The following is a 20,954-nucleotide window of genomic DNA, read 5'->3' as shown; positions in this document are numbered from 1 at the left end:
GTTGAAAAGAAATATCCATTTGAATGACACAATTGATTTAAATAATTAACATACTGCTATTGTTTAAATCTTACTAGGTCAGTATGTACTCATTATTACTATCAAAATTGTAATTACTTGTTTGGAATTTTGACTAAATATGGTCACAGTGTGTGCAACAAATCTGGCCAAGGCAATACGCTAATAATTCAGCACTTCCCGCCATGACGAAGATGAAACAAAAAAAGCCTACACCAGAGACACTGCCAGTGTAATTGTACCTGCTAAACCAAACCTCCCATCTGGCTCTTGTATCCTCCCATATGCAGAGAAATGCGCATTGAAACAGGGCTGGCAGGGACCTCCAGGAGTCCAAAGCATCTCCCACTACAGCTAATCCACTGCTGACAGGTGTTTGTGCAACACGTCCCAGCAACAGAGACACTGCTCCCTCCCCATGCAACCTCCTGAGCAGCCCTTCCCTCATTGCTCCTTGTCCTCCCGCCACAGCCATGGAGACAAGTTTCTTCCCTTCCTCTTTGTAGTGAGATTTTACATCTTCTCCAACATCTCAGACCAGAATAAAGCAGGTTTTTCCAAGCTCTGCTCATAGCTCTTGCTTTTCCTGTCTCTGAAGCTTCTGCTCCTCATCTTTCCTTAAGTGCTAAATATATATAGCCTCCATTCCAGGTTTTGTTAGTGTTAACTATAATGGAAGGACAATTGCTTGGTGTGCCTTGCAGAGGACAGCCCCATGTAGACATCTCGAGATGAAGCTTTCTTTTTTCCTAACGTAACTGCCAGCTACAACTGATTCATGTCCATTTTCAGTCCCTGGAAGACTGTTGTCTAGTCATTCCCCATTTCATATTTGAGCAACAGACATCCCTGCCTAAGTGCTTGTCCTTCTTGAACTGCATCTTAAAACATATTATTCAGATTTGTGTTTATCGGGAGAGCAGCCCCAACTCTAGTGTCTCAACTAAGTTACAAGTCTTCTCTGCAGATATGGCAAGCACTCTGCCAGCTGGACTTGGGCCAGACGTAGTCTACTGGAAATTATTTTTCCAGTTATGTAGGGGCTTTTTAGGACAATCAGCAGCATGCTGTCTTTGTACTGTGGACCTTTCTGATTGCTCCTCCTTTAATATCTCTAAAACAAAGGCACAGAGGAAAATCCCAGTATGAAGCTTGACAATTGTGTTCTCTATTTGGTGCCTATGCTGTTTGGTATTCCTCTGCCAGCATGGTAGTGGCATACATCCTATGAAAGAAGTGTATGTGCAGCTATCCACAGATAATCATGCAGCCAAGTACTGAAACTTGCTTTTTGCTGTCAGACTTCTCCCTGCCGCCTTGTTCTGCTTTTTGTCATTGTGCCCTTTAGTACATGATCTCTCTGCCTTTTTTTAAGATGTGTGTCAGTATTTGTATCTGAGCCACGTATGCACAGCACATTTGTCAGCTAAGGATTTTGCACAGTGCTCCACGAGGCATTTCGGTGAGATCTGGCTCTCACTTCATTTACTCTTGCCCACGAATGGCCCTGCAGGACCAGAACTTGTGGTGATTTGACTGAATACCTGCGCTTCTGGGGCACTTCTGAAGTCAGAGTGATATAAATCAGCATAAACCCACACTTGATCCTGAGTTAACAGGCAGACTATTTGCAAATATGTCTGAATCTTAATGGACTTGCCTGGCATTATCTCTCTTCAAATCCACGAGTCAATGTTATAGTTTTTTCCCTTTAATGATTTTTCCCTGTGATTTTAATGCATATTTAAATGCAGCTTACTTCATGACAAGAGGCCTGGAACAGCATCCTTCCTGTTTCCTGTTCCCAGAGCACATCAGCTCGACAACAGTTCCTCCAAAGCCCTAACCCAATACTCCTTTTGGTAACTCAGACATCTAATACGTACTTCTGAAGAGTTGAGACCTCTGGGGGCTCTTGAACACATTTCACATGGTCTTGGTTACTTTCCAATTATTCTACCTGCTTTTTTTCTGACAACTTTATACCTCTCTGCAGAAACTGGCTAGACTACACCAGTTTTCAGCTGAAATACTTCATGAGTAAGAATTTAACTATCTCAGAGGCCAGAGAATTCTGAGATACATATTTCACTTGACACATTTCCTTGTTTTTTTGTCTTGTTACTTGTTCTCTGCACCATTTTTTCTCTCCCCATGTCATTTTTTATGTTCATTTTGGTTTGGAAGCTAGCTAGCAAGAATAACAATGGACAAACAGACTGAGTAAAGTTTTTATAAAAATAATCAGGGGATAAAACAAGATGAAGTGAAACAGAAGAAAACAACATGGGAAAAATTTCACTTCATGTAAATTAAGATGCAATTTGATTAAAATTAGAGTTTTCTTGTTTGTAAGGGAAAGTGATGTCTCATTTAATAATTCTTGATTACAGCTGCCTTTTACCACTGGCTGCTTCTGTGATAGCAAAAGAAAAACCCTCAATTTCTTTTTCAATCTCTGCTGATACGAAGTCACCAGGCTGCAGGGAACAGCCTTGTGTTGGGAAATGTCTCACTTCGGTCGTGTCTGTGTGTTCCCACATCTTCTTAAACAGTCCTTTGTGGTCCCTAAAATGCTACTGGCCCACTTGTCCTCTTCTGCTGCTACTGTTCTTTGTCCACCTGTCATTTACATGACATAAAATTTCTAATAATAATCTGAAGTAATCTTTGCATATGATCTCATCAAGCTCTCACTGCTCAGGATTAAGTGTTATAACAATGGTATGAACCCAGCTTGAGAAGACTGACCATCACTCCGTCTGGCTGCCTCACCATGCTGCAGGGGTGGATCTGTGGGTGAAGACAACCTACCTTTAATGCTGGAGTGGACAGGATTGCAAAGGAATAGTCTTTCGCATTTTGGAGTTGCACACCAAATAAGGGGCTTATTTAAGGATGCTCAGGCTTCAGGAGTGAAGGCAACTAATGCAGTCCAGATCTCTCAAGTGTCGACAAGCACTTCAAATGCAAGATTTTCTCTTTTCCCTTGCTAAACATTTCTTTACTTCAGAAGGTCATTCCTGTTCCATGTGTTGTTTAACATAAAAAAGATAAATTATGCCATCTGGCTGCATTCTGGCTTCCAAGGAGGTGAGGAAGGAATAAACCAGCACTGGCTAAAACCAAGTATGGGGCAGCTGGACTTTTATGGCTTCAGCCTTGAAAAGCATCCATTGCTGTTGCAGAAAACAGGAAAGCAGGAAAGCAGGAGTAGGGAGGTGATCATGCCCCTGTACTTGGTGCTGGTGAGGCTGCACCTCGAATCCTGTGTTCAGTTTTGGGCCCCTCACTCCAAGAAGGACATTGAGGTGCTGGAGCGTGTCCAGAGAAGGGCGACGAAGCTGGTGAGGGGTCTGGAGCACAAGTCTTACGAGGAGCGGCTGAGGGAACTGGGGTTGTTCAGTCTGGAGAAGAGGAGGCTGAGGGGAGACCTTATCGCTCTCTACAACTACTTGAAAGGGGGTTGTGGTGTGGTGGGTGTTGGCCTCTTCTCCCAAGTGACGAGTGATAGGACAAGAGGAAATGGCCTCAAGTTGTGCCAGGGGAGGTTCAGGCTGGATATTAGGAAAAATTTCATTGCTGAGAGAGTGGTGAGACACTGGAATAAGCTGCCCAGGGAGGTGGTGGAGTCACCATCACTGGTGGTGTTCAAGGAATGTGTGGACGTGGCATTGTGGGACATGGTTTAATGGGCATGGTGGTGCTAGTTGATGGTTGGACTTGATGATCTTACAGGTCTTTTCCAACCTTAGTGATTCTGTGATTCTGTGATTCTGTGATTCTGTGAAAAGCTGCTGCTGTGGTAGAATTCGCAATGGCCTCTATCCTTCAGGTGCTTTAGACGATTTGCAGCAGTCGTAGTCATCACTGAAACTCAGGGCCATCTGGTCTTGCCAAAACTGTTGGCAGACTGTAAGTATAGGAACTGCATCAGCCCACCAGCTGACGGATTTGGCTAAAACCTTCACCACAGTCCTGAGCAGTACCTTTCTGTATCACTGTGTCCTCTCCCACTGCCAGCAGGTGTGGTGGTCGGGAAGGATGTGGATCTGCAAAGGACTTCAGCTGAGCTCAGCAAAAGTAATCTCTGCACATGACCTCAAAGCTGGTTTTGCAACTCAGGCTCTCAAGAATGAGTCCATCAATAAGCCAATCACCAATAAATTGGCTAATGCAACAAACCCTCAAACTTTCCTGTATGGTACAGGTTGTGTTTTGGATTTTTTTGTTTGTTTGTTTGTTTGTTTGTTTTTTTGTTAGAGCAGATATTTCTGCCTTGGCCTTCTTCACAAACTGTTTCTGATCTAAGGAACATTTAAACATCCTAAGCACTTCTTGTCAATGCATGTTTCACATTGTTATGGAGGTAATACATTAGGTAGGAGACAGTTAGGTTTCTTGTTTTACCATGCGCTGTGAAGGTCTTGCTACAGATAGCTGACAGATAAAAAAGGGACTGAAAGGTGTCTGTGGAGAAATGAAGAAAATCGAATGGGTGATTCTGTGAGATTAAAAATACAGGCAAATATTTATTTTAAGAAGATTAAGAATTGCAGCTCACCTGTCTTTAATAGATGATACTTTAATGTATAATTTACAGACGACAGGTGAGATTTTTAGAATGTGCTGAAAAATGCTAAGATAACTCCCAGATGTGATGTTTACTAGTAGAAGATGGCAATAAATCTGTAGGAAAAGATGGGAATGAACTCCTCATAGACTGTGATGTGTGTTGCGTTTTGAGCATAACCCTGCTTCACTAAAACTGTAACTTCGCAGGTTTCCTAAAGGAAGCTGTTACATTTTATACAGAGTTTCCTTTATGTTTTATGGGCGAGACAGACTGGCTTAAAGAAGCATAGCCCTGTTAATGGATTTCTGTCAGCCTGCATAACCCCTGCACACCACTGCTAAGTGTAGCCATTGTTATCAAGCCATTGACTGCTGTATTTCACTGTTTTTTGCAAAATAATGTAGAGAGAATTGCCTTGCTGTAAAGGATCTCTACTGCTTTAAGGAATGGCTCTCAATGGAGGAAAACGCTCAGAAGGGGATTTACAAGCCAGGGCTGATGCTACTCACTCTTCCTGAATGCAACAGGCTGCCCAGCCTGCACCAGGACCCCAGCGCCTGCACCCGCATCCCTTTCTTCGGTAAGGTGGCACACACTGCCTGTTGTCCGGAGAGCTGTGTTCTTGGTGCGGGAGGGGGGAAGGATGTGATCCATACTTTACAACTAGGGTAAAGGCTGATGGTGGGTACTGTCCTGTCAGTACCTATGCGCGGCACTGTGACAGCGCCATCAGCTGTTTGCCTGTCTCGTCCAACTGGGGTGCAGAAAAAATCCCTCAGGCAAATAAAGCCTGGCTCTTTATTGAGAGGGTCATAACAACCTCATTGCCAAAAGCAGTCTTTATGATGGCTAAATTGCCATTCAGGTGCCGTCGCAAAGAAGCAAGCTGCTTAAGCACTGCTGGAAGGGAATTTTTTCCCATAGCATGCTGCTAAGCAAGCATCCATCCTGGACAACCCCTCCTTACATCTTGTCTTGTCTTTTTACAGATTTTAAAAAGGAGAATATAACCAGTAAGTAGACTGCTCCAGCCTCTATGTTTCTAGAGGTAGGCATGATATTCTTTGTTGAAGATACAGTTTGCACAGCATTTTTGTGTTTTGCTCTGGTCCTGGCTGGCTGGATTCAGGTTGTTACCAGGGAATGCCTGAGCTTCCACATCCAAGGCATGGGGAAACACATTTCCAGCTCTTCAGGGCTTAGGGAGAACGTAGGCTGGTAACTGTTGAAGGCAATTAGAAAGGCATGGTGCTTTTAGGTGGTACCCTCCCCTCCAGCTATTCCCCCTTCTTTATACCCATTGCTTCTAGTTTTGCTTTACCCGCATTTGGTATTTCTGGTACTGCTACCAGGGTCATCCCAGCCTTATATGCTGTTACTGACATGGTTACCTACTTCAGGCTGGCCTTGCAAGACCTTATTACCCAAAGGACCCCAGCACCCTACTCCAATCATCTCTGAAGTCTGGCCGTTTCTCGTGTGACCCCCATGACCAACAGCGAGACCCAGCCATCCCCTGCAGCACTGCTGTGACTTCTGTCAGCCTCCCACCCTGCTGCTGGTCACAGCTGAAACATGCACATCTATTTCCTCCAACTGACATGCAACTGTAAACTTTGCATGCAGAGTTTAAAGCTCTGCCACTGAATTTGTCTCACTGGGAAATGGAAGAACTGCCTCCCTCCTGCCATGCTTCTGAGCAGGCGAGATCTGCAGCTTTGGCAGCGGCAGGCACCTTCTGCACGGAGAGAGAAAGTGAAAAACGTGAAATCGAGACTTTGGGGAATTTTCTTTCCTGTGAAGGCCTAGGCTCCACCTGGGCACCCAAGCCCCAGATGTCTGGCACTGCAGAACTGGGAGACAAGTGCTTTAGCACCCCATGGGCGCTCCAACATCACTGCCCAACTCTTACAGCCCGCAGCTGCAGCCATCCCCTTCCTGGGGAAAGGAGCACAAGGGAGGGATGCCAGCAAATGAGTGGTGCATTCACAGGATGGTTTCAGCCTCCTCTTGGATGTTTGCAAGTTCAGGAGCAAGTTCAGGACACAGCCTCTGTCTCCTGTGTAAATGTGTGACCTTTTTGTTCTGCTTTCACAGTATTTTTCCAGGATGGCATTGCACAGATGTGCACTAGTTGGTCATGAAACAGGGAGACATAACAGTAACATTTTAGTGATATTGCCCCCTCTTTTTTACTTTAGAGCCACTGTTATGTGCACAAAGGTTTGGGGAGCATGAACCGAACTGTTTTCTACCTTGTCCATCGAAGTTATTCATTAAAGCCCAGTTGGACCACCTTTATTCCCTCTGTCCTCATTGTAGCAAGACCATGTATGAGAGCATCTGCATTTTCTAGGCCACGAAGGACTTAGGGATGCCTCCTTTGTGTTGCTGTTGCCCCTAGAGCTCTCCACATTGCTCCTCTAAGTTGTCACTCTGATTTTTATTTCATATCTGTGCAAAAGTTTTTTTTATGTTGGTTATTAGCTCAGTCATGAAGCAGGTTTCAGGTATTGCTTTAAAATGCTAGGCTCAGACACACAACTATGTTCTAGGGCAGCTTAATGAGATTTTACACTTCTGTAGAGCTACAGGTGCTGGTCATGTGGGGGCTGCTGTCTTGTTGCAGATGGGAGGCATAATGTGTTATTTTACATATCAGCCAAAGAAGTCCAAGTTAGAGCATTTTACTTTGCATTTGTGATGGGTTGAGTGTGCTCATGAAGTCCACAGCCATTACTATATTGATGTGTTCACATACCTTGGGCTACAGGATCCTGTGTTCGAGCTCATGCACCTGGAGCAAATATTTTCATGGTGGTGTTTCTACCTACCCATGTGTAGTGCCTGGTGAAAGTTCAGAAATCTAAGGCTCTATAAAAGACCCATAACTGCAATCCTGAGTGCAGTGGGTGATGCAAGAAGAAAAGAGCAGACAGTCATCATGATACATTTACTATGTTCCTCCTACTGGAGAAACAGGACAATCTGCAAGGATAAATTAAAACACATACCCTTTGTCTCAAACTTGGATCAAAACTTACACAAAGCTTCCATGAAGCTGAAAAAGATTTGTTTAAAAAAATCTTTATTTTAGAGCAGGTCAGGTTTCCTCCTGTTTTTCTTTTTCTGAGCTGCAAATTTAAGAACACAATAGAAAATAAAACTATGACAACGGTGTTTGATGGCTTGTTAATTTATCTAACAAGGTTAATAATGCAGTGGACCCTAATGCATGCCATCAACCACAGTGTTAGCACCTGGTCAAGCAGAGTTTATGTAAGATTAGCTAGCATGTTTTAAAGCGTGTAAGGCTGCATCTCGTCTGTTGTGTTCCTACTTCCTAGATTATGCCAGCATGCATTAACTTTTCCTGTGAGGACAGGTAGTGTCTACATTTATGTTTTGGGAACATATTCGTGCAGTAAAAATGCTCTCAAGATTTTCTGCTTAATTTTTCTGCAGCTGGAGTAAGCCTTGTGTATGGAAAGTGAACATTCTTCATTCTAAAGAACATTATTTTATACTGATACTATTCCTTCAGATCTGTAGTTGTCTTCAGTCTGTGGTTTCCACACATGCTGGAAACCATAGGCTGTTTCCAAACATTCAGTCTAAGAGGACAAGCACTGTACAGAGGCAGGGAGGAGAGATACCATCGTGGGACTTTATGAATCCCAGCCCTCTGCTTACCTACTCCAGGAGCATGGGTGTCTTCCTGTTAATGCCCCTTTAAGAGTGCAGGCTGGGAATCATGCAACCAGTGCTGCAATTTGCTTTCTGCCTTGGTTTGGCATGGGTGGCTTCACTGTTGTTCTGCTTTGCACTTTCTGCGTGGAAGTGCTGTGAACTGGGTAGTTAGAGCACAACCATCACAGGCCCATGGCCTGTTTTCTCAATCTGAAAGAGCTCCAGTTCCCTTTTTGGAGTTTTACCAGATTTGATCTTATGTATTGAGCTCAAAATCCATTTAAGTGTGAACAGGAGGCTAAGAAGTTCCCTGCCTGCAGTTGTCTGGTCCTTTTATGTGCTTCAGACCTGTTGCTAATTGCCACATGGTCTTCTGGAACAACATGAAGTTTACCCTTGTAAGTCCCCGCTGCAGGACATGGTCTGACATGCCTTGACCCCGTGTTTTTTCTTTTTCCCAGGGATTTGCTACAGTGGCAATGGCCAGTTTTACCAGGGCTGGGCCAACACCACGGCCTCCGGCATTCCCTGCCAGAAGTGGAGCGACCAGGTGCGCATCAGTGTGAGACCCACCAAATGGAGAGCCGTGCTCAAGGTCTGCTTTTCCAAAGAGCTTCCCAGAGCTGGGCAGGCCAGTCCCAGTGGAAGGGCTGAGCAGGGGACAGGTTGCCTTCATTCTTGAGTTCACTGTTTTTTCACACCCTTTTCATATTTTAATCTGCAAGTTCCCCTTCCCATGGCAAGATGTGTTCTCTGTCATTCTGGCAGGCTACTGAAAGGCTGTTTTACCTCTGCCTTTCTTTGCTCCTTCGTTTTGTTTTGCTCATACCAGCAGGAAAAATTATACTGAAACACTAATCCAATTTGTTTTCTCCCTCAAGGCTCCCCACTTGCACAGGAGGACTCCTCAGGTTTTCCCTGAGCTGTCTGATGCTGAGAATTACTGCCGCAATCCAGGAGGTGAGAATGAACGTCCTTGGTGCTACACAAAAGACCCATCCGTGACCTGGGAATACTGCAGCGTGTCTGCCTGCGGAGATGGTAGGCAACCGCAATTTATGATTTCTGCCACTGTGGTTATTTTGGCGCCATGCAAGGTGTTTGCATCCTGAGCGCTCCCGGCCACACCGATCTGTTCTGTCTTCTGGATTTGGCCAGTCCTGGTTCTTCTCATAGATTCACTCAGCATCTTTAACCAGAAGGTGTAACACGCACCTTAAAGATGGGAAAATGAAGATAGCAAATCGAGCGTCTTGCCCCAGATTATATTAAGGCCAAAGGTTGAAATAAAATTTCCTGTAGTATTATGACAAACGGCTTTGCCACACTATGTTTTGAAGAGAAGGTAGGGTTTTGGGCATATTTGCCAAAGTTATGCTTCTGACGATTTTTGTCAATAATAAAGAACAATTCTAACCAAAAACAAACCTGAAAAAGATGGAAATACCTTTGTTCTGTGATATTGAAACTAAGACTTTCCATTATTTCTTGTTCAAAGAACAAAACAATTTTTGAAATATATTTGATCCACGACGCATACTTTCTGGATCTCAGTGTTTGGAAATAAGAGAATTCTGCTTGCACAGATAACAGGGGTGCTGTGGACTTAAGGGAGCACAAGTCAGTATCAGTTTAGCTGGCCTTAAAAAGAATAATTTATATTTCTTTCTGTTCTCAATCCTTGCATGTACAGAGTAGCATTTTCTAGAATGTCTTAGAAAGTACTCAGCAGATAGCTACCCGAATATTATTTTTTTTCCCCTAACGATACAGCCGAATGTATTTTACATTAGTTTACCATATTTGCCCCATAAAGACACTGAGATGCAAATTGTTGGAGGTAAGGGGATATTTCAGGAAAGTATCACTGTGTACTTACTTGGTCTTACATTCCTCCCTGCAGATTCCTTTTAGGACACATGATACATTGTGGTCCACATTGTAGACCATTGATCTTTCCCACTGCAGACATTGCTATATTTGAATACTGTTGAGACCATCAGATATGATCTCCCATCTGTAACTCTTGCAAAAATTCCTTACCAAAATTATGTTCACAGCTCAATGGGAACGGTGTCTTGGCCTTTACGAGATCCTGGATTTTCACATTTGGCAAGCAGAAATGGGTTTTGCTTCCTGCAAACCAGGCTTCCCTAGTATGGTGCTCTCACGCAGTCATTCACTTGTATCTGTAATGTCAGTAAGTCCCAGGACATCAGGCTGACTCCCTAAACACCTCCTAGAGAAAGGCCTATAAACTAGCAGAGGCATAACCTTCTGATTCTGTTTGCATTACAGCATCGTTATTGCTAGGAACAAGAAAACCAAATGGAGACACTCCAAATCTCCCCCCTCCACCTCCCTTTTCCCCTACGTACTCCATGACTGTTATAATCTCGATCATCTCCAGCTTTGCCCTGGTTGTGGTGCTCGGCATTGTCACCCTGGTTTGCTGCCGTCGGCGAAAGCAGTGGAAAAACAAAAAAAGGTAAAGCTCAGGACTTTACTTAAGGCAACAAATGCTGCTTTGAAAGAGGGCTTGCCTGTTTCTGAGAGCATAGTCCTGCGAATGCCTGGTAGGCAGGGAGCAGCCCTCCCTTTGCATGTGGCAGCCCAGTGCAAGCTCTTGCAAGTCTCTGTGCCAGAGCAGAATGTGGCCTGGTGGCTGTTTTGGGACATGGCATGACACCTTGCTGCAAGGCTGCAAGGCTATTTCAACAGCCCTACTGCACCTCCCTTTTCCACCCTGGAATAAACCAGCCCCAGCAGAGATGCAGATAGTTATCTCAGGGCTGGGGGCTGTGCACACACTGACCGAAAACTGCTCCATCATTTCAGAGAGTCAGAGACACCGACGCTCACCACTCTCCCCTCTGAACTCCTCTTGGACCGGCTGCACCCCAACCCAATGTACCAGCGGATGCCCCTTCTCCTCAATCCGAAATTGCTCAGCCTGGAGTATCCCAGGAACAATATTGAATATGTGAGAGATATTGGGGAAGGAGCATTTGGGAGAGTCTTCCAAGCGAGGTAAGCAGCCTGTGTACCTCTCTATCTGGAGGTACCGGGGGAGAATTGGCAGTTGGGCAACCACTTATCTGGGCACTGGGAATTCATTCACAAAACCCAAAAACAAATGCATGCATACCACGTACCAAATGGTACGCTCATGCTTGAATAATTGTTTCTGTTGTCCGCTGCTTTCTGTTGATAGTTGTTAAACTTTTGTCACTCTCCTGTTCTTCTCTCTAGTAGATGCAATGTCTTTCTCACATACCAGAGGCTGGTGTAAAAGCGTAGCTAAATTTATTATCGCTGTTTTTGCCAAGAGTATTGCCTGTGACATGTGACCTATTGTGAAATTCTTGTATTTCCCAGTATTTGTGAATTGTCAGTGTGTGGTGTCCTCCATTGTAACGCCAACACTGGCCAGTAATTACCACAGAGGGTAATGTGTCATGCTATAGTTAGGTCCTGACCCAGTTCCTATTTGATTCAGTGGCAAAACCAAACCAAACCAAAAATCCCCTAAAAACCCAACCCATTAGGCCAACATAATTTTTTTTTGTGTTCCCTTTAGTTACTGATTTTTTACTCTTGGAATTTGCAGCCATTGTTGCCTGTTTTAAATTTAAGGTATTAGATGAGATCCCAATTCTGTTACATCTCATGGGAGGTGAGATCATGCAATTCTTCCAATGTGAAAAATGTTTCACTGAAAAACTCAGAGACAAACTCAGTCCTGCCTAGACTGAAGTGGATGGAGGGTGTCTTGTTAGCCTTGACAGAGTCCATAATTTCTGCAGAACAGCCTTTGGGCGGTACTGGTCTCCTCGGAAAATACCATCCCCAAATTCCTGAAAGAAAGTAGATAGACTGTTCAGTTCCATGTTTACTCAGGACGGGTTTTTTTGTCCTTTACAGTTAACAAGTCTGGGACGTGGCTGATTTTGTAGCTGGAGTAGTGTATGATGACCTTAAAAAAATCAGGGGAGCATCAGAGTCCCACCATGGGCCAAGACCTGCCCGATGGAACTGCTCCCATTGCCTTCAAAGACAAAGGACTCTCCTTGCAAAAAGCAGTCATAACTGCAGATACTTTTAATGTTTATAGTTGTGCTGTTGATGTATCTGCTAGGAAATGAGTTACGTGCAGGTTAAATGTGTTAGTGCGGGGAAACAATTTCAATAGCTGTTTTGGATTTTGTTTCTGATGGGGGGATGCATTTTTTTCTAACGGAAGAAATGCAGGCTTACTTTTCTTAATACAGAGACACCTAAAAATAACAAAGTTCGAAGGGTGCGCAGTGGGAAAATCACAGATGCTTAGCCTGTGATTGATTGATAACCTGGAAGGCAAAGCCTAGTGCATCTGAGCTTGAAATGAGAACAAGGTTGTAGAAACTCCACCACAGCTGTGCTCACGGCACAGCACGCCAGCCGGCACAGGGGCACAGGGCATCCCTCACCTCAGCCTCAGCACAGCACTCAGGATGCCCTGCAGAGTGTCATCTTCCCGCTTGCGCGGCGGGGGTCTTCACCACACTGGGGGTGCACAAGCAGGGCAGGCAGTCTTCCTGCCAAGTGCTGCTTTGGCGCTGTGCTGGGAGTTTAAATATAATTTAAGTACTGCACAGACCTTTCTGAGCTTGAAATGACTCTCACCCACGTCGAGCAGCACCTCTCAAAGGACATTCAAATGTCACTAAAGCGTTGGGTTAAGCAAGTGCTAAAGTGGTATAGAGACCTTTTATGTGGATTTCATCCATCCCAGTGCTGCAATTTCTTTTAATTAAACCTTTTTGCTATTGTCAGTGGAAACTGGGAGAAAAAGAGAAGGAAAAAAAAAAAGCAACACATCTTCTTAGCCAGCATGTGCAAAGTGGAGAGTACCGTACCCTGAGAAACGCCTGCTCTCTGTGGCTCAGGGATGGAGCCACAGAAATATTGCTTCTGAGGGGCTTCCTTATTTTTATTAATGTCTCTATTAAAAGTCCTTCCAAGGCCCTATATTTCCAGGGAACATTTAAGCCACTGGCACTTCTGTGCACTGCTGGCAGGTCAGCGCAGACTGCTGATCCAGTAGCGCCAGCTGTGCATCCCTCCAGATTACTGAAGCTATCACAACTCAAATCATTGCCTTCCCATCTCAGATGGATAAAATGTACTTGTCTACGTGTGTTAAATGGACATCTCAAGCTAAGTTTAGCAACCCTCTTACTCCTCCTGGTCTCATGTTTCTCCCTCTCCTGTAAACACAGCTCTGTGCACAGTGCCAGCGATGCCTTTGCCAGTTGGCTTGCTGCGAGTCCTGATTCAGTGTTTACTCACTCCTGGGTCAAGCAACATGTTAGGACAGGAAGCGTCTGGCTATCATTTACTAGCTTCTCCTGAAAGGCTGCCGTCTTCACCGGGGGCAGCTTCACACTGGAAAGGATGAGGAAGTAACTAGTTACCCTAACAGATGTCCTTAAAATGAGATTCAGGACCTGGCCCAGGTCTCTCCCGACTGGGTCGTGAAGGCTTACTCAGGATCTTCTGCCCTTGAGAGGACCACGCTGGCCCCACATGCCACCAGAGCACCAGGCCTGTGTGGTTCAATGTAGACCAGCATGCAAGTTTTCTCCCAGAGCTGGAGCTGCATGGTCCAGGCTAAGCCTGAAGCCCAGGATTACCTAAAAGCCTGGATGTGTGGTCTTTGCTAGCAGGCCAGTAGACCCTCACTGCAAAGGCACAGCTTGTCATCTGTGCAAGAGACAAGGCTGTCCCAAAAGTCAAAGTTTCTCTGACAGTAGTCTCCTCACGTTTTTTCCAAGTGCAGAGTGTTTCTTTGACCTGCTGTCTCAAATATAGCTGAAAAACAGTGTGGATGTTAACTAAAAAAAACTACAATGAAATGAGCCCCTGCCAATTCAGAGCACTCTCCTGTCCACATGCAAACTTGTCCAAAGGGTAGGGTAAAGGTAGGTTTCCACCAGCCTCAGTAGATGTTAACTGCATCGTTTAATGATCTAACAGAAGCTATCCAGCTGTGATGCTAAGGAAGATGTGGGACAGGGCACAATCTCAAATACAGGTTCAAGCTGCTCCTCAGTTTTTTCACAGTTACTCCTCTGGATAGAAAACCTAGCTGTAAACTTAAAGTCAGGCACTCTCTGTACGTAGGCTCAGGGCAAAACCCCTAACTGCACGTCTGGTTAGCTCTTTGTATAGCAGGTACCTAAAAGCCAAATGCTGCCAGTGTTGCAAAAATCCATTAATGGTGAAGAAGGCGAGCACGGCTGCTCTCTGTTCCGTGAGCAAACAGTGGACATTTCTCTGAAGCATTTAGATAACCATGAGAAAGTAAACCCAAGGTAATTGCTGTTGATGCTTCCCAGTTCTAGACGAAATTTACCTGTTTTCTAGAAAACACTGCACGTTCTGGCCCGCCATCTGGATTCTCCCAGTTAATTTCAGAAGCAGCAGCTTCCCATTGCTCCCCTGCAGATGTGACCCTATCCCTTTGTGCAAAGACTATCTTTTGGGCTCCAAAGGGGTCAACGTCAACAGCTCTCTGCCAAGACTGCAAACAGAGTCTGTCTCTGTTCCAGATCAGTGTGATTTTCCCAGGTCTTCTAAGAACTGGGCTGAACTAGCACATGAGTTACCAAGGGTTAAATTACTTGCTGTTGCCTGAAGGCCCATTAAAAGGCTTTGTGGAGCTTAATGTCACTTAAGTTACACTTACATTAGTTTACATTACAGGATTTCAGTGAAGAGTAGATGGATGGGTGTACTTCAGGCTTTAGCCTGGGGTGAGTTTCTCTCTCCGAAGCATGCAAGATGGAGCTGTGCCTGCCCCTGCTTTGGCACTGCACTAGGTCTGGTAGCCAGTGATGAGTGGTAATCTACAATGAGGCTGTTTGGAAGAGATAAAGGCCCTCCTCTTTTTACTTTTAAATGGTCTGCTGGTTTCTTCAGGCTGTTGCTGCTGACTTTCTCAAGATTAGACGGCAGCTGGTAGGTGCTGGTACTTCTCCCCTCCTACTAGACTGGAAACTCGCTGCCAGCACAGGGGAAAAAAATGAGGCTATTTTGCTGTAATGGAGGCAGCAGCAGACAAATGTGGAGTCTGCTCCTCCACTCCGGTGTGCTGGACCTCTTAGCCTGAGCGTCTCAGCTGCGATCTGGCCACCTGTGAGATTCCTTTCTTGATGGGCACCCTGCCATCTTCTGACATTTGACATTTACAGCATCCAAGTGCAACTGTTGCAACTGCCATATGTCTGTGAGTAGATGACAAGGAAACTGGAAGTTTGCTTTGGAAATCGGAACCTCCTCTTGGGGCTACTGAGCAGTAAAATAACCTGGCATTTAAGCAACGTGAGGGCAGTCGGGCCAGTGTAGTAATGCAACACGTAAATGGGTGCTGCTCTACACAGGCTCTGGCTGGCTACCTGTAAGGAGTGTGTTTTAACTGCAGGACCCCTGGGAAGAATTTTTGTGGGCAACAAAATGCACATCTGAGGTTTGACGCATGTTTGAAGAGTGGGATGTTACTCTTCTTTGGCAACAGCTACCCCTAAATCTTTGGCAAGCCCATCTAATTAAACTTGTTGAGGGAGCAGTGACATGTGGATAAGAAAACAAAATGAGTCTGTGATTGCTTTAAGTCAGGAAGCTCTGTTTCCTATGGATTTGTGTCTAACACAAGCCCTAGCTGAAGATTCACCAGTGTCTTAACATGGGTTTATTCGTGCATTACCTTGTTCTTCAGGCGGGGCACATGCATGCTTTATCCCTTCTGTCCAGTCACCTTGTTACAAATCTGTAATATAAAAACTCATCTGCACAATGTATGTAGGTGGGCAGACACTTCTTTATTGCAGCGCTGGATGCACAGGGGATCACTCCACCTAGTGTGCGTGCTTAGTTTCTCTGCTACAAAAGTTATATACAATCAAAGTATACATATTCATCATATTTCCAAGAAACAGTTAACATATTCATACAATTTCCGAGAACTCATTAATATATGTAAATGCTCGTGACAAGTACACAGGTTGTCATCTAAGGTCCTCTGGTGGTCGTCCATAGTCTTCCTCATGGTGTCCTTTAGTTGAACACAATCTTTGCGCATGCTCAGGTTGGTTGCAAAATTCCATTGTTGGAATCTTCTTAAGTTTTCCTGGTTTACTGACCAGGCTTACAACTTATCAGTCTCTTGACAAGCAAATTCTACCTATTCACAATGCTACATTGTTCAACAGTTAGTTTATGATTAAATCATGGATAAATCATACCTAGTTACCTTCATACAGAATATATATAATTTAATTTTTATTAATCGCTCTCTGGATTACACTATTCTATCAATATCCATACTTAAGATAATCAATGTTCATTTCTATTAATATTTATTGATTGGCATTCTTGATATTCGAATCAAGATGGGAAAGGTAAGGAATTTACCAAGCAGCATCATTGGTGCATATCAGGTCACATTGTCACAGGACTTAAACAAGATTTTCTATTCAATTCTTCATCGTTCCATCTCGTTACTGTTAGTTCCTTAGTATGGAACAGCGACTCCCTGGTGAGGTTCCTATGGTTATTGTTTCTAACTTCACAATCCTAACTTATGCATTTGTATTTTATTATTTTATTTATTAATCAAATTTAACCTTTCTATATGATCATATTTTGATTATTTAAAAAGCCAGAGTATTTACAACAACCTATTTCCACAAAACTTACAGGAGCATAACTATTTCCTAGACTTCAGCTCCACCATGTTAACTTCAACTGAAATTAGCTAATGGGTTTATAACTTGTTGAATTACAGGCACACACACATGCCACACACACAGAGAACAGTGACAAAAGACTATTTTCCATACAAAACCAGGGGAACATACTTAATGTAATTGTTACTTTCACTCTAATAGTAGCCAGATGTACCAATGCCACCATTATTCCAGGTAGGGGACAAAACGCCGTGAAAAGAGGCTCTTTCAACATTTTCATATAAAACAGGTTTCTTTTTAACACTGGTAAGCTCAGTCATTACATGCCAAAAGTTAATTGCTTGGACTGAAGAGTCCGTTTTGCCGTTCATGAAGTTTACGATGCGACCTCCAACCCAGAGAGACGTTATTGTTTACCAACCTGTTATTTATTTATCTCTTTACCAGTCATGGTAAAGAGTCTGTAAGCAGAAAGAGCAGTGATCAAAAAAAGCTATGCTGGATTTAGTCCCCCCTGAACTAAATTAAATGTCTCTGTACTATGCAATGCAGACATGCTCGAGACGTGAAGATGGTCTTTCATGTTACTTCAGTTGGTACCGGGGCCTTCCACCTGTTGGTTTTTTTTTTTTTTTTTCTTTTTTCCTGTCAGCCTATTCTTTTGCACCAGAAACAGAGCTTATGTTTGGTGTGCATGCATCCATCACTGATGCTTTCCTTTATCCCCTCTCCCTGCAGGGCCCCAGGGCTGCTGCCGTATGAACCTTTCACAATGGTGGCAGTGAAAATGCTGAAGGAGGAAGCGTCCGCAGACATGCAGGCTGACTTTCAGAGGGAGGCAGCCCTCATGGCAGAGTTTGACAATCCAAATATCGTCAAGCTTTTAGGTATTTGAATGAGGTGCCCATGTACAGGGTACTACCTTCTGCAAATCTGCTGTGAGGTTGTTGGGGGTGTGGGGCCAAACAGTCATGCATGACTGGTGCTTAATGAAAATAGTAATGCTGGTCTCTTTTGCAAGAGAAAATGCCTCTTGCAAAAGAGGCGAGTTTTTCTATGTGCCACTGCATGCTCTGCCAAATTGTTGACCAGAACAAGTCTCAAAATGTGTGTGTGACGCTGTTGCCTTAACAGGATGGTGCATCGTAATAAACCCTCCTCATCCTGCATTGAGTATATTGTTGACCATCTTGCTGCCTAGCTCTGCTTCCAGTTTAAAAACATTGGCACAGATGTCTTACAGGGAAGGAACGAGCTTCCTGGAGCTGTGATTCATTTTGCGGGTACTTAAAAAAAACAGTTACAAGTCTTGTTAGTTTTATGGGTCCCACTTACTATTGTGATGTCTGAACACTCACCAGCATTAAAAAACCAAAATGAAACAAATAAACAAAAAAAGCCAATCACAGCAATGATCTCTGCCTTCCCTTCCCTTCCCTTCCCAGCTGAAAGGAAACCCCAGTTTAATGGGTTTTTTTAGAAAGTCTCGATGCCACAGCTTGGCTAATATGTCATTCTTCTGTGAAGAAAGCTGCTGACAAAATTTTATTTCAGCAATTTTTCAGTTTTTGACTGAAATAGATGTTGGTAACTACCTTCACCTGGTAATCCTGCTCTAAGCTGTTATATACAAATCTGATCCCTGTGAACAGGCAGCTGAGATCTTAATTTATTTCAATAGGAAGCTCCGCAAAATTGGGAAATAGATAAATCCCAGTTTTGAGAAAGCTGGTTGATACACGTACTTTGGCTACAGAAAAGAAAAGCAGGAAATGTCAGAAACTCAGATAAACATTGTGTTTGTTGTTAACACATTTTAGGTCAGGAAAGGGCAAAGGTACAGGAACAAACTAGTTTCGTGTCGGGGGGGTGTGGAGAAAACAGCTACTTAGTTGAAGACAGCATAGATGATAAAGCTCTCACATACACTCCTCATGCTTGTCAGATCCTGATTTTATCACACTGGGAACAGCTATCTGTTTTTCCTCAAAGATTCAAGTGTTAGGTCATCAACAAGAATTTCAGATTTCACAATAAGTTGGATCACCAATTGCTAAATGATGTCCCTAAGAAAGCAAAACACATACATTTTAAATGCTGGCTTTTGCTGGTTGGCAATTTAATAATAGGTACACAAAAACTGGTAAAACTGGTGGGAGTGGGGTCCTGTACTGATGCTGGCCCCCAGTAAAGCTGGTGTAAGGCCAAGCATGTGCCCTTCAGTGGGACTAGGTCTGCACCTATCAGATGTGGCAAATCTCTCCTTTCTGGTTTTTCTTTTTCCTTCTTTCATTTTTGAGTATCTGTTATTCCAAAAGTAATTTCTGCAACCAACAATTTTTGCATGAGCTGTTTAAAAAAAAAAGCAAAATTCAGAAGAAGTTGTAGTGGGAGTGTCTTTGCATTTCAGGTATCCCACTGAACCCTTGAACATGCCCCTTGTGATTACTCCTGAACGCTTCCTGCATATGTGCAGCCCCTACACCCATATCAGTATAAGTGCAATAATTACAACAAACAAAAGAAATAAAAAATACCATGATCGGAACTACAAAGGTTACTTCCTGAAAGTATGTCCTTCCAGTTGCACCTGGGAAGACGCAATACTTCTGTTAATGCCAACTTAAGCAGAATTGGGCTCTTAATTAAACATAGCTCCAAAAGTGTATCTTTTTCCTGGGATGTCCAGACAAATCAGGCAACTGCATGACTTGTTAGCATCTCCTACAGAGCTCAGCATTAGATCGCTGGTGAAGGAGCTTCAAAGACACAAAGGGATGCATACAAATTTGATGGTATTTGCATGCTTCACCTGTCCTGTCATGCACTGTTGAAAGTCTCCCCTTTGTGTAACTATTTTTTGATTTTTTTTTGTTTTGCACAACAGAACCCACTTTGCTACCCAAATGACCTGCATGATGCATCTATCTTCTTCCAGGTGTCTGTGCTGTTGGGAAACCGATGTGCCTGCTGTTTGAGTACATGGCCTATGGGGATCTTAATGAGTACCTGCGTGACCGCTCGCCCCGCAACCTCTGCAGCCTGCTGCACAGTAGCCTGGATGCACGGATCCGCCTCCCCAACCCCCTGGCGCTGTGCTGCACCAGCCAGCTCTGCATTGCCAAGCAGGTGGCTGCCGGCATGGCGTACCTCTCTGAGCGCAAGTTTGTCCACCGGGATTTGGCTACCAGGAACTGCCTGGTGGGAGAGAACATGGTGGTCAAAATCGCTGATTTTGGTCTCTCGAGGAACATGTATTCAGCTGACTATTACAAAGCGAATGAGAACGACGCCATCCCCATCCGCTGGATGCCCCCTGAGTCCATTTTCTACAACCGGTACACCACAGAGTCTGATGTGTGGGCTTACGGGGTGGTGCTGTGGGAGATCTTCTCCTATGGCATGCAGCCCTACTACGGGATGGCTCATGAGGAGGTCATCTACTATGTGAGGGACGGGAACGTCCTTTCCTGCCCGGACAATTGTCCCCTGGAGCTCTACAACCTGATGCGCCTCTGCTGGAGCAAGCTGCCTGCCGACCGGCCAGGCTTTGCCAGCATCCACCGCATCTTGGAGCGCATGTACGAGAGGGCTGTGGCCACCCCATCGGTCTGAGGGATGTGCCCGGGGGTCCCACGTGTCCACCTTTCCAGATGGACTCAGAACAGCCTGTGGGCTCCCGAGCAGTGGCTCCATGCAAAGCCCTGCTTTAGGGGGAGGAGAAACAGCTTGTTCCTCTGCCAAGCAAGAAGTGTGGACTGCACCCCCCTACAGTGGGCTATACCTTCCTGAGTGGGACTATACTTCCGAAATGACAGGGCTGACCCCTGGCCACCAAGCCTGGACTCCTCGGGTTGGTGAGGGTGCTGGCCATGCTGACTCAGTACATATATTAGGCATTTCCGGGAGCACAGGTTTCCCCACAGAAAGCAAACCAACAT

At 44.5% G+C, this 20,954-nt stretch overlaps 1 protein-coding gene across 1 annotated transcript in view; it reads left to right on the top strand.

The window, feature by feature from the left end:
• MUSK (muscle associated receptor tyrosine kinase) overlaps positions 1-20,628 on the top strand; it is a 57,934-nt gene extending 37,306 nt beyond the window's left edge. The window contains exons 10-15 of the mRNA XM_059833831.1: positions 4,999-5,174; positions 5,584-5,607; positions 10,583-10,772; positions 11,123-11,314; positions 17,752-17,900; positions 19,952-20,628. Coding sequence (XP_059689814.1) covers positions 4,999-5,174; positions 5,584-5,607; positions 10,583-10,772; positions 11,123-11,314; positions 17,752-17,900; positions 19,952-20,628 — 1,408 coding nt within the window. The remainder of the gene's footprint in view (positions 1-4,998; positions 5,175-5,583; positions 5,608-10,582; positions 10,773-11,122; positions 11,315-17,751; positions 17,901-19,951) is intronic.
• Positions 20,629-20,954: the final 326 nt, after the last annotated feature.

Source organism: Gavia stellata, chromosome Z (assembly GCF_030936135.1).
Source record: "Gavia stellata isolate bGavSte3 chromosome Z, bGavSte3.hap2, whole genome shotgun sequence".
Classification (NCBI taxonomy): Eukaryota; Metazoa; Chordata; class Aves; order Gaviiformes; family Gaviidae; genus Gavia; species Gavia stellata.
The sequence above is the reverse complement of the archived record's forward strand: the minus strand, read 5'-3'. Positions and strand labels throughout refer to the sequence as shown.